Source organism: Pseudochaenichthys georgianus, chromosome 10, assembly GCF_902827115.2.
Source record: "Pseudochaenichthys georgianus chromosome 10, fPseGeo1.2, whole genome shotgun sequence".
In the NCBI taxonomy this organism is placed as follows: Eukaryota; Metazoa; Chordata; class Actinopteri; order Perciformes; family Channichthyidae; genus Pseudochaenichthys; species Pseudochaenichthys georgianus.
In genome coordinates this window covers 32,683,604-32,696,004 of record NC_047512.1, presented here as the reverse complement: position 1 = coordinate 32,696,004, position 12,401 = coordinate 32,683,604, and the positions used below count along the sequence as shown (strand labels likewise).

Genomic DNA, 12,401 nt, shown 5'->3' with positions numbered 1-12,401 from the left:
TACCTCCTTGCAGATAGAAATGAGGCAAAATCAATCTTGGGAGTTGTTGGAATTGCGGCGTGATTGCCAAATCACAAACAACAAACTTCAATATCTCAAAACCAACTGACAAGGGGCGCAGAAATATTGTTTCATAAGTTAAAATTAGGCAATGCACTGCCAACATCTACTCAATTAATGAGCAGAATGTTGCCTCAGAAGAAAAACACATCCACTTGTTCTCTGAAAAACCAAACGCATACACAGGAAGTATCTACCGCAAGCTTTTAATAGTTCAGAGATAACAGGAGGACACCTGGAAGACAGATGAAGATGCTCCACCTGTCACAATCAAAGATCGCCACGACAAAGAGAGATAAAGATAGCCCACGCCTTTCCGAGCCTCGGATAGCCTGATATAGAACCAACGTTTTAACCCTTTTACGGCCCAGAGAAATGTTTGCAGAGCTCACATTCTCTGTCTCAGAAACACTAGTCCTTGAGTATACATGGACTGGAACAGCCTTGCTCAAAAGCACCTTGGAAAAGAGAGAGAAAGCAGTTCATGCTCATGTAGCGTTACCCCCAGTGACAGTTGAAAATGGCATTTTACAACTTCATGAATATCAGGCGGTCGCTGACTGCATGCCAACCCCTCAAAGACTTTCCAAGGAAGTGTTTTATGTGGAATCCAAACTGACACGTTCTTGGCATAAACATTTCTAATTATTCAATTCTGAATTTGACGTCTGATCCAATTTTGCGGCGGAATAATCCGAGCAAGAGAAATCCATCCTGTGTGAAACAGGCACTTTGCTGATGCAGCGAGGAGGGTGTGTGCAGTGGCAGCCGCATTAGTGTGTGGGTGGTGCGTGCAGTACATCTGCATGTGTGTGTGATTCTGTGTATGTGTGTGTGGTTACACAAAGACCTCTCTCATTCACAAACTGAGCCATGTGGCGCTGGGGCTGGTCCTTTTTAAGAAGCATGTGTCAGAGTTTTTCTACTAAGGCTGACTGCTGGAAAAGGTGAGTGCAGATATATTATTCACAAGCAGGGACACACACACACACACACTCTCCCACACGCTACACATCTGAAGGACATGTACACGAGTTAGGAGCACACTGAGGGACGGAAAAGGGTGCTAATATGCACACGTCGACAAGAAGAGTTGATCAGTATAATGTCACTAGTACATCACTAAGCAAAAACATGGTTCTATACATCCTCTCTCCACACACACACACACACGCACACGCGCACACACACACACACACACACGTGTGCGCACACACACACACACACACACACGCACGCACACACACACACACATACTTGCAGGCAGCAGAGGGGAGAAATCCTCAGCCTTCTGTCATACAGTGTGCATAATTTATAGCAGCCCCAGATCTCCCTGCTAATGACAGCACACTGGGGCATCTGCAGCACAGCAGCAACAGCTACAGTGTGTGTGTGTGTGTGTGTGTGTGTGTGTGTGTGTGTGTGTGTGTGTGTGTGTGTGTGTGTGTGTGTGTGTGTGTGTGTGTGTGTGTGTGTGTGTGTGTGTGTGTGTGTGTGTGTGCAGGGTGCGTGCGTGCGTGCATGTGTGTGTGTGTGGGGAAGTATAATGCTCAGTTGAGACAAGGACAGTGAGAGAGACAGAAGAGAGAAAGACACACAGAGGGTGTCTGAAATAGACACAGATAACGCTACAAAGAGGGGTAGACAGGCAAGTGAGAGACCTCTCACAGCACCCACACACACAAACACACACAGACCTGTCAAGTCACTAATTCCCCAGTAAACCTTCTTGCATCTGCCTGAATATAAATGTACGTTAGTCTAAGCGCTACCGTGTCTCTGTCTTCATGTGGAATGCATTTTTCAATTCTTTTTTGTTTATTTTTCGGGCATTCTGGCTTCAATTGTATCGTTAAATAGACCTGAAAGGCAGGGGAGAGATTAAAGGTCCCGTGGTCAGACATGAACCCACTCTGCCATAATGGTGAGCTTCCAGGCGCCCGGATGGAATGTCTCTTAATGAAAGAATTCCCAAAGTGTTGTCCCGGGTCCAAACAGCAGATCATGTGATTCATGCACTGACTCGGACTCAGATGATGCCTTTACAGACACCTCGCTGTCATCCCGGCTAGCAGAGACGATTATTCACTGCAGAACTAAAGGGTGTTAGCGTCTTAATGAAAATGCACAGGGGTTGCTTTGACAGTTCGTACCAGGGTGTGGCCTTGGCTGTGCAGGGATTGTTTTGACATGCAGCACCAGAGCAACATTCTCCTCATTCTGGGATTTGGAGATCAGTGCCACAGTGAGTCTGCCTCCAGCTGCTGGACACACTGAGCTGAGTCTGAGCTGAGAGGCAGCAGTGTGCACGTTAGCCCAGGGAAATGATACTGCCTCTGACAAGGTGCCGGTGTTACGCACATGCAAACACAGCCTGCATAGTCCCGTATGTGTTATAATCTGCAATTACACTTTCTATACGCATTCGATACCATTTAGACGTAATTATACACATTTTGCATGCACCTGAATTTCAATTTAGGACAAAAATCATAGACGTCAGACTGGTTGCTAGTTTGAGAGTTGTAACTGAGGAGTAGTTTGATATTTAAAAGCAAATGTTCTTGTTCGCGTTCTTTCTGAGAGTGAGATAAGAACAGTGTAACCTTTCTCATGTTTGAATGTTTAAAGGTCCCATGTCATGCTTTAAAGAGCTGAAGTTCAGGCGTGGTTAGAGTAGCATAAACACTGAAATAAGGATTTGCCAGACTCTGTTCAATCCGGACCTCCAAAGCTTGATAAAATAGTTTGATTCATCCATAAAGAAGCAGAAGATTTAATGAAATGACTGAGGTTTCAACAGAAGCTATACTGTAAATATTCCTTGAAGAATGCAGTGCCACATCTACAGTAGCACAGGTTGCCAGATCAATTCTGTGAGGACAGGTGTTGTGTCACCTAAATGTGACAGCAACAGCCACTACTCAAAGTAAAACCTAACCCTAACCACAAATAGTTGTTAAAGTAAGGTGCATACACCATAGGCGCATTCACACTGCGGCACTTTTCCCACAAAGGTTCATGCGAACTTAGTTCATGCGAACTACAGATCGCGTTCACACCGGAAAAAGTCCCTGGGGGTGGATTAGGCAAATGAAGCCGTTGACGTCACTTCTTCTTCTTCTGCTTTGGGTTTACTGGCAGGCCGCAAACCACTTCACGGCGTATACTGCCGCCCAAAGTCCCCGGAGTTGGGGACTGGCTTCAGTAGAAGCTGCTGGGAGTCCCAGCAGCTTCTACTGAAGCCTTCCGAGTAAATCGCCAGAACGCCGACACCTCCTCATCTCCACCGCTCCCATGTTTTATTTTGTGTTGCCCTAAATTAGTCTCTCTGCGTTTCTGCGCTGGGCTAATGCTAATGCTAATAATGCTAATGCGAGGATAATAAAATGGCGGCTACACAAAACTTTTTGGGAGTTTTACGGGGCGTGGTTTGCAATCCGCCCAGCCAATCAGAAATATAGCTCTTTTCTCACAAAAGAGCCGCTCGAAAGTCCCTGCTCTCTAGCAGGGACTTTCGAGGGGGTAAAAAGGTTCGCATGAACTAATTTTTGTACCGGCTCTTTTTGGTGTGAACGCGATAAAAGAGTTCTCATGAACTAAGTTCGCATGAACCTTTGTGGGAAAAGTACCGCAGTGTGAATGCGCCTCATGATCAATTATTGAGCTTAATAGGAGGATAATTCCGAACCAGTCTACGTGGTTTGGCTGACTATAATTCCATATCGGACATTCAAAACACACCATAAATTAAAACTAATGTATCTCAAAATGATAGGTAATTCAAGTAATGATGATAAACAAATCAGCAGTTTGGTTTCCATGGGGCTAACAGGAATTTATCAGAAATTAGGTGGAAATAATCCCTTCATAAACCGATTCATTTGTCAACTACGTGTGAAATGTGCTGTTTGGTGAGCTAACTAACTAACAACATTAGAGGCAGAAATATGTGTGCAATCTAAGGGTTTAAAAAAAACATCTATATACTTACAATTTATTTGAATGGGCCTACTTTTGACAAACCATGCCATTAGACCTATTAATAAAACGTTTTTGTATTTTGCTCCCCGTGTAAATTCACTTCACTCCCCGAATTCCCAAGCTCTACTTCCCTGTAAAACGTCCCCTGTTGCCCCCTATACTTCTTTAAACAGTGCAGGCTCAATAAAACGTCCCCTGTTGCCCCCTATACTTCTTTAAACAGTGCAGGCTCAATAAAACGTCCCCTGTTGCCCCCTATACTTCTTTAAACAGTGCAGGCTCAATAAAACGAGCCCTGAACTTACTGTCATTACTGTCAAGGAGGTGAACAACAGGCCCTGGCTATTATTGGAAGTCTTACACATGCATTATTGCGGCATCTATTTGTAATCTAAAGATCTCTCCCCCACTTTCCCTCCCTCCCTCCCTCTCTCCTCCTCTGTGGCTGACTGACAGCAGGGCAGGAAGAAGCTGAACCACACACTTCAGCTACAGTCAGCTACAGCATGAGGAGCGAGACAGAAAAAGAGAGGGGGGGGAGTTGAGGTATGCAGCACTAGATACAGCATCAGTGACAGGAGCATGTTTGGGCATCAGATAACGCTATTTTAGGAAGAAACTGTCAATGTTTCTCAAAAGGCATGTCAACGGCGGTGATCAGAGGAGACCTACTTTACGCGTTACACTGCAGGGGATGTAAGATGGGACTGGTTTTGTACTTTTTAAGAAGGGAGTGTGAGCCGTCCAAACGTCAGTGATGTTCCTCTGAGAGGGGGAAAGGCAGTGAAGGCCAGTGGAGCTCCGTGGAGACAGATATGTGCTTTGAGTAGCTCAAGAAAGAACAAAGACTCCCTATCAATTTCTAAACTACTGTAGCCTTGGATTCCACATTAGTTTGTACTCCGTTCTCTCACAGCAGATGTCGCAGACGTTTCGACACATTCTGATCGGTTTTGCCTCTTAAGTTTTGGTCAGAGGATTGGATTGAGGGTGAAGTGGACAAAGTGGAAAATGAAATGTTCTTAAAACTCATGGAATGCATTCACAATTACGCAGTCCAGGGGGAAACGTATTTCCTCCTGGACTAGTTTTAAACGTGTGGTTAATCTCCAAAAAACAAACAAAACTGCTTGGTTAGGTCTAGTAAACTCTCATGGGTTGGCCTGACATAAAAGTATTTGTTCCGTTATTAAAGTTAAGACGTGAACCAAACAAAGTCCTAACGGTTTCAAACGGGACTCGAACAGCTGGTTGAAAGTCCTGTGTATGTTGACCCGCCTATACACTATGATCTCCGTCCTGACTGTACTCACCAACGCATTAGCTCGCTTCGGAAAAAGATGAATTATTTCTCCCAGTGAGGGGTCTTCTAACTTCTGACTGCTGTAAACAAATATCAAAACATGAACCTAACAACCTGTTGTTTTAAACAGATCTAATATAACATATCATAGAGTGCTTTGGGGTTAACATAGCTGACATCCTGTGGCTTCTACATCTTCATCTTGAAAAGTCCGTCAGACAGGTGCTGAAGGCAAGTCACCTGAGGGATGTAGCTTTAATGGACACTTGTTTGCTGTCCTATATTACTGTTTGCATTCTGCAATGATGTGACACGAGCAAGTGGATCCAGTAGCACAGGGGTTCTTCCAGAAAAGCTTAGTAAATGGTCATAATGTAATGTAAGCTTTACATTGTAATTGTTCTGCACTCTAGCTGTAGCAAATGCTTGTTTGTCTTGATAAACAGTAACACAATATAAAAAATGATCAAATATTGAACAAGTTGGTTGAGCTTTTAGTACCTGTGCCACGGAGTACAACGCAGCTGCAATGTTGTTGTTCCTTACCGAGATGTATCAAGCTCTCCTGTCGCTCCTCATTCAGCATGTAGCACCGAACACTCCATGTCACTGGGTCATCAAGGTCAGTGAGAGGGGGCGGAGCACCTCGTGCTAATGGAAACTCACACTCAAGAGTTTCCAAAATAACGGATAACAATTTGACCATAAAACTGTATGAAATGTAAAAACACAATTCTCAGCTCAAGAAAACAGCAACACGGGTTTTCACATATAATAAAAAAAGCTGATATTAGCCACTGACGAAGAAAGCATGACCGTGATCAAAGAGTGTTAAATAGGGGTGCGTACAAAACCTGCAGGTCCGCTGCAACTCTGACTACTTTTAAATCCAGGCTGAAGACTTTTCTTTTTGTCGCTGCTTTTAATTTACTATTCATATCTTAGACTGCACTGTAACTTTTATCCATGTATTTTTTCTTTTCATGTTTATTTTATTAGCTTTTATTTTTAATGACTGATTTTAAATGCCATTTTCTTAATGTCTTTCGTTTTTGTAAAGCACTTTGAATTGCCTTGTGTTGAAAAGTGCTATATAAATTGCCTTGCCTTGCCTTGCCTTGCAACAGATCGACTGAGAGTCTGTGATTGGTTGTGCTCAGGGTGTGTGTCTGCTGACACGCCCCTTGCCTCATCCCATCTTTAAACTTCAGTAACTTCTGTCCAAATTCTTCTCCAATATCCTCTCATGCACGTCTCCGGCCTGATCACCGGCCAAGAGTCGTAGCTCACTCGCCGGCTGCTCTGACATTTGTGCATCCGCCCAATGAAAAGTGTCAGTGTGGCAACGGAGAGGAGGCCGGGCCAATAAGCAGTTGTTGTTGGCATTTTGCAGAGGGGGGTTATTTTGTAACACTTTACAAGAGGTTTCTGTATCTTACATAGATACAGAAACGCGGTGCTTCCCCATTTCACTCCAACACGTGGGAAAAGAACGACTTTTTTCGCAGTCTCTCTAAGTACACATAGACTTGTGAAATATGAAATAAGGTTTTCCTCAACAAAAGATATGTTTAGTCAACTAACACAAAATATGTTTAGTCAACTAACACAAAATAATGCAGGTCTCCCTTGGAAAAGAGATCAATGATCTCAATGGGATTTTATCTGTATAAATAAAGGTTTGAAATGAAATGATATAGATTATTTGGGTTTCTTGATATGAAGGAATAAAACAAAAGAGCCACTTTAAATCTTGCGTTGACTATACGTTTCTTGGAAGGAGAAAAGCATTTAAAAAAGACTGAAACTTGCAGAAATAGTAGTTGGCTAAGATCATAATGGCCAATTATTCAATGGATAAAGGCTATCCGTGTTAAAATATGTGTTTCCTGTTGAACTGGGTCCTGACTACTTCATCAGCCTTTTCCTCTGAAGAAATGGAGTGGAAATATTTTTCATGAAACATTCAGGGCTACCAATTGCAATTGATGGTAAATGGACTGTACTTATAGCGCTTTATCCCGTCTTTAAGACCCCTCAAAGCGCTTTACATACTACATGTCATTCACCCATTCACACAGAGCAGTGTACCTTACTCTAGGACCTAACATTCACACACGCCATGCCATCGGGAGCAACTCAGGGTTAAGTATCTCGCCCAAGGATACATCGACATGTTGACTGCATGGGCTGGGATCGAACCCAACCTTCTGGTTGAAAGACGACCGCACTCCCTCGCAGCCACAGTCGCCCCTACAAGTGATACGTTTTTTTGGTTGACTGTGTGACTAATTTGGGCCTTAGATTTTGTGTTTCTTTGTTAAGTTTTGTCAGATAAATCCAGCCAATGAAGAAATGGAGGTGACGAAAGCTGTGTTCCTATAACGCTGTGCACATTCAGAGGCCACTGGTTGCCACAGTGCATGTTATGTGTCAGCAGCGCACACTCTGCAGTCTCTAATTAGGTTGAGTTTTCTCCCTGTTTCTCTTTCGGTGTGTGTGTGTGTGTGTGTGTGTGTGTGCGTGCGTGCGTGTGTGTGTGTGTGCGTGTGTGTGCGGGATGATTCAGCTCATAAGTGGATATCTCCTCTCCTGAGCGTACACGGCGCTCGCCTGCACGAATGGGCTTCAGACAGAAGCCTGATTGCAGCAGCCCTGTCATAAATAAATGACTGGATTATTTTAGCATGACACAGAGGTAAAAATAGAACATCACGCTGTTAGCTCAAACGCTGGATGAACCCTTTGTTGAGACTTCTGAGTTACTTCCTGTCAGGATTGAACACTTTACAGGTGCAGTGGTTTGCATGGGAATGACATGCGTGTGTTTAAGCGCATTGTTCCAAAGGTTATGTGTTTAAGTGACCAAAGGTGATGGTGTCCACAGTGATGGCCTTAAGGCTTGTATTGGGGAAATGTTCTATATTTCCACAGTTAAAATGTAATTCTCTCTCTTTTGTGTAGCAGGGGAAACCCAGGTAGTGTCCTTCGTGCCACAGAGGTGGTCACAGGTTTGCACCGTAGTTAAAAGTATAAGATACCTGAGAGTAGCAGATGTAATGATGTACAAGTATCAGTGTCTGGAGCTCCAGTTATACGAACTAAGTAGACGGTTCTGAAACTTTTCTTTTCCCTTTTGTAAGTAAAGGGTCGATTCGAGTTGTTTTTACCTCTCTGACGGAGAGAAACCAAATGTCAGAAAGTAAAGAGAAAAAGTGCTCAACCCTCATCTTGAATCTTTGTACCTTGTCTCGTATTCAGATTGTTCTTTAAAAGCCATCCTGCTGACAACAATGTCAACACACAGGCAGCTGCTCCACATTTAGCTTCAGCCACTTCTCATGGAAATGAGTTATTTAAAACCCAGGAAGTGCTACGGGAGTTTCTGTTTTTGGGGGTAATGCAAGAAAAAGAGCAACATTTTAGATGGCGATGGTGGAAACCTGCAACAAGTAGTGCCATGGTAACGGTTACCGTGCAGTCATCGAGGGCTCAGTCGGTACAAGAGCAGCAGATCTCACATGTGCAACTGCTGTAGGTCACTTTCCTGACACACACACACACACACACACACACACACACACACACACACACACACACACACACACACACACACACACACACACACACACACACACGCACGCACGCACGCACACACACACACACACACACACACACACACACACACACACACACACACACACACACACACACACACAAACTGCTGTTCAACCTTAAGCCTACACATGATACAGACAGTGATGATGCAGATCTCACACTGAACTTTTAGTCTCCAATGATCACCAGGGCTTTTGAAGGAACCTGTTTGTGGTTTAACCCGGGTTAAACTCTCTCACACACACACACACACACACACACACACACACACACACACACACACACACACACACACACACACACACACACACACACACACACACACACACACACACACACACACACACACACACACACACACACACACACACACACACACACACACGCTGCCTTGCTTCTCATTTCAGTTTGGGTTATAAAGGATTACAAAGTGTCAACCGGCTAACGCACATGCACATGTGTACGCACGCTGAAACACTGTATAGACCCAACACGTGCACGCGCAGCCAGAGAGCGGTGACTGTCTCGTTACATCGCCATGGCAGCCTCAGTGGCCCTATGGTGCGGCGTGAGTGCAGGGCAGGTGGAGAGGGGGAAGCCTTCAACTTACCGCAGTCCTCGCACAGCACTCGCTCCACATCCTTCTTCAGCTCCGGCTCGCTGGCGTCCACAGGGGCGTACGATGCCTTGAATACCAAGGGCTCTGCTGTGGGGTCCATGAAAAATATATATCTGTGGTCCTTCTCCACCGTGGTGCACGGGGCCTCGGAGCCGAAGTCCCCGACGGTCACGAGCTGCTCCCTCTCGAGGCCGCCGCTGTTGACGGGCCACACGTCCAGCACTTTGACATTCACACTGTAGGGCTCCCGGGAGGAGACGTTCTCCGGGGAGGAGCGCACCTCGCCCTCGATGACCACGGCGGATCGGTACGCCTGGTCCTGGAGGGAGTTGAGACTCGGGGCGTAACAGGCGAAGGAGACCCCGATGACCAGCATGGAGAAATGCACTGGATCAAGCCTCATGCCGTCAGCCTGTGCTGCGCTGCAGTGCTGCGGGGCGGCGGAGCGAGCTGCAAGAGAGAGGCGGCGGCGGCGGCGAACGGGCTCCGGCAGAGCAGGCAGGGCAGAGCGGCAGACCTTGTGGAAGTGTCCATGCCATCTGTGTCTGCCGCTGCTCTCCCCATACGGCTGCTGGCCTCGGATGGGGGACACACACACCAGCCTAGGAACCGGAAACGGCCCGCTTCTGCATGCTTAAAAATGTGATTGCTGCATTCTCCTTCACCAACCACCCTCCCCCTCTTATCTCCCCTTTTCCTGAAAGGCAAAACAAGACTCGTAAATTAGCCTCCTCTCGAATCCAGGGCTGAAACCTCTCTCACTCTCTATCTCCCTCTCTCTCTCTCTCTCTCTCTCTCTCTCTCTCTCTCTCTCTCTCTCTCTCTCTCTCTCTCTCTCTCTCTCTCTCTCTCTCTCTCTCTTTCTCTCCCTGTCTCTCTCCCTCTCTCTCTCTCACTCTCTATCCAGCTAATAGGCTAGCATCGCATGGGTGGGCGCATTGCCTCTGGTATGAAAAAAAGCAGCTTGCGCGTACAGAGGAATCACAAGAAACGATACGCACTCCACGCACACGCAAACGCAAGGTCGGGTCCCTTATCCACTTATTACGCTCGTGAAAATAGTTCGTCTCCTGTAAGAAAAACAATAAATTAAAAAAAGAACAGAAAAACCGGGGGAGGAAGAGACGGACAGGATGAGATAGCAGCGGTTATCCGGTGAGTCGGTGCAACAGTAGCGCGCACCCTCCAGACGCGTCCCCTGCGCCCCTCATCATACGCGAGCAAACATCACCTGCACGGTCACTGGCGTCGGCTCGCCACGTCCTGCGCAAACACCCTAATGACCCGGGCGCCCACCGGCACACCGCCACCGACCCAACCGGCGTGTGAGCATGCCGGCCGCCTGAGTTAAACCTCTGCGGGTGGTGGGTGCGGGAGAAATCACGCAAGCGGTGCACCGTGCGTCTGTAGCCAAGCCCTGCGCGGCTCCCACTGTGGATCTCGTGCGAGAGGTGCAAGAGAGACTATAGGCGACTGTTACACACACTGCGGATAGTTGTCGCGATGACTAACGCTGCGAAATTCTCTCAATGGATTCCTCAGCGTGGCGAACCGAGCTGCGAGTTACGAGACTTCAGCTTTACATGTCCTCACTCATATATACGCACGCTGCAGGAAAGCACACCCAAAAGCTGACATTTACCACCCTATGCGAGTCAGTGCAGTTCACTATGAGAAACTGTGCAGTTGTACGACTCTGTAATGCAACAAGTGGGGGCATCAGTCAGCCCAACCTAACGGTGCTATGCTGGAAAGATATTCTACGCAAATTTGTTGCCAATCCTGCTCAGCTACAGCTAATAAAACCACTTTTTTCATTGAACACATCTCCACCAATGAAATGCGAGCTTTACACAATATGCTCACGCTTTTTTTATGGTGACCACATGTATCCCCCTCCCTCCTCCGCAGAACCAGCCCCTGCTTCCATCTGTGTATCAATCAATCACGCCATTCATAAGATTCTCCTTTCACTCTCAGGCGCCGCACGCCCTTCTGCAAGGTCAGGAAGCCTTTCATTGTCCATGCTGAGAAAGGGATCAAATATAATGTCATATATGGGACACATGGGCTGCATTTTCCTTACTATAGATGATGTGAGAGGCCATTTCATCACAGTATGCAGCTACATGATGGCCTCACACACCATGCAGTTTCTCAAGCAGAAGGGCCATCACGAGCCATACCCTGTCTCCATGGCGCTGAATGGCTTGAAAGGGTTTAGTGCTGGCCCCAACAAAGCCAGTCACATGACACCTCGTAGAGACTGAAGGCCAATATGGTTTGTTGACTAAAATATTAACCCATGTCCAAAGGGTCAAGTCTTTCAGATCAAGTAAAAAGCCGTTTCTGTCCTGTTTGCTGTCCGAGGGGCTGAACGCTATTAAGCGTGGAGGTTCATCTTCACATTGTGACGGTTCTTTATTGCTTTTCCAGTCCTGGGATTACCAAAGCATTTGAAGAGTATGTGATGTGTTCAGGGACCCACTCCCACCTTTCTCCGTCTCCGCCCACTGCCCACCCATTAACTGATATGTCTCTCCTTCATCCATTCAAGCGCTCATGCATTCATTAGAGAAACCCATTCAGGGACATCATTCACAATTTAGGAATTTCCAAATTAGCCTTGAGAGCAAATCATTTGTTGACAAAGTGAAGGCGAGGAAAAGCCCTTTCCTGCTGACGAACCCTGGGGGAGGACTGCCACCAATTGCCGTTTCCCCTGCTAACGCTTGGAATGATCAGAGGGGCTGTTTTTGGAGATCATTTCAGCAGGGTGTTGATGAGGTATATCATGGCAGGATGTCTTTGCAAACT

The 12,401-nt window shown here is 46.3% G+C and overlaps 1 protein-coding gene across 2 annotated transcripts in view; it reads right to left on the bottom strand.

Annotated features, from left to right (window-relative positions):
• The window catches only part of nrg2b (neuregulin 2b), an 89,335-nt gene extending 79,249 nt beyond the window's left edge, over nt 1-10,086 (bottom strand). For both annotated transcript variants that reach the window (XM_071204666.1, XM_034093176.2), the window contains exon 1: nt 9,576-10,086. In XM_071204666.1, coding sequence (XP_071060767.1) covers nt 9,576-9,987 — 412 coding nt within the window. In that variant the 5' untranslated portion in view covers nt 9,988-10,086. The remainder of the gene's footprint in view (nt 1-9,575) is intronic.
• Between the last annotated feature and the right edge of the window lie 2,315 nt (nt 10,087-12,401).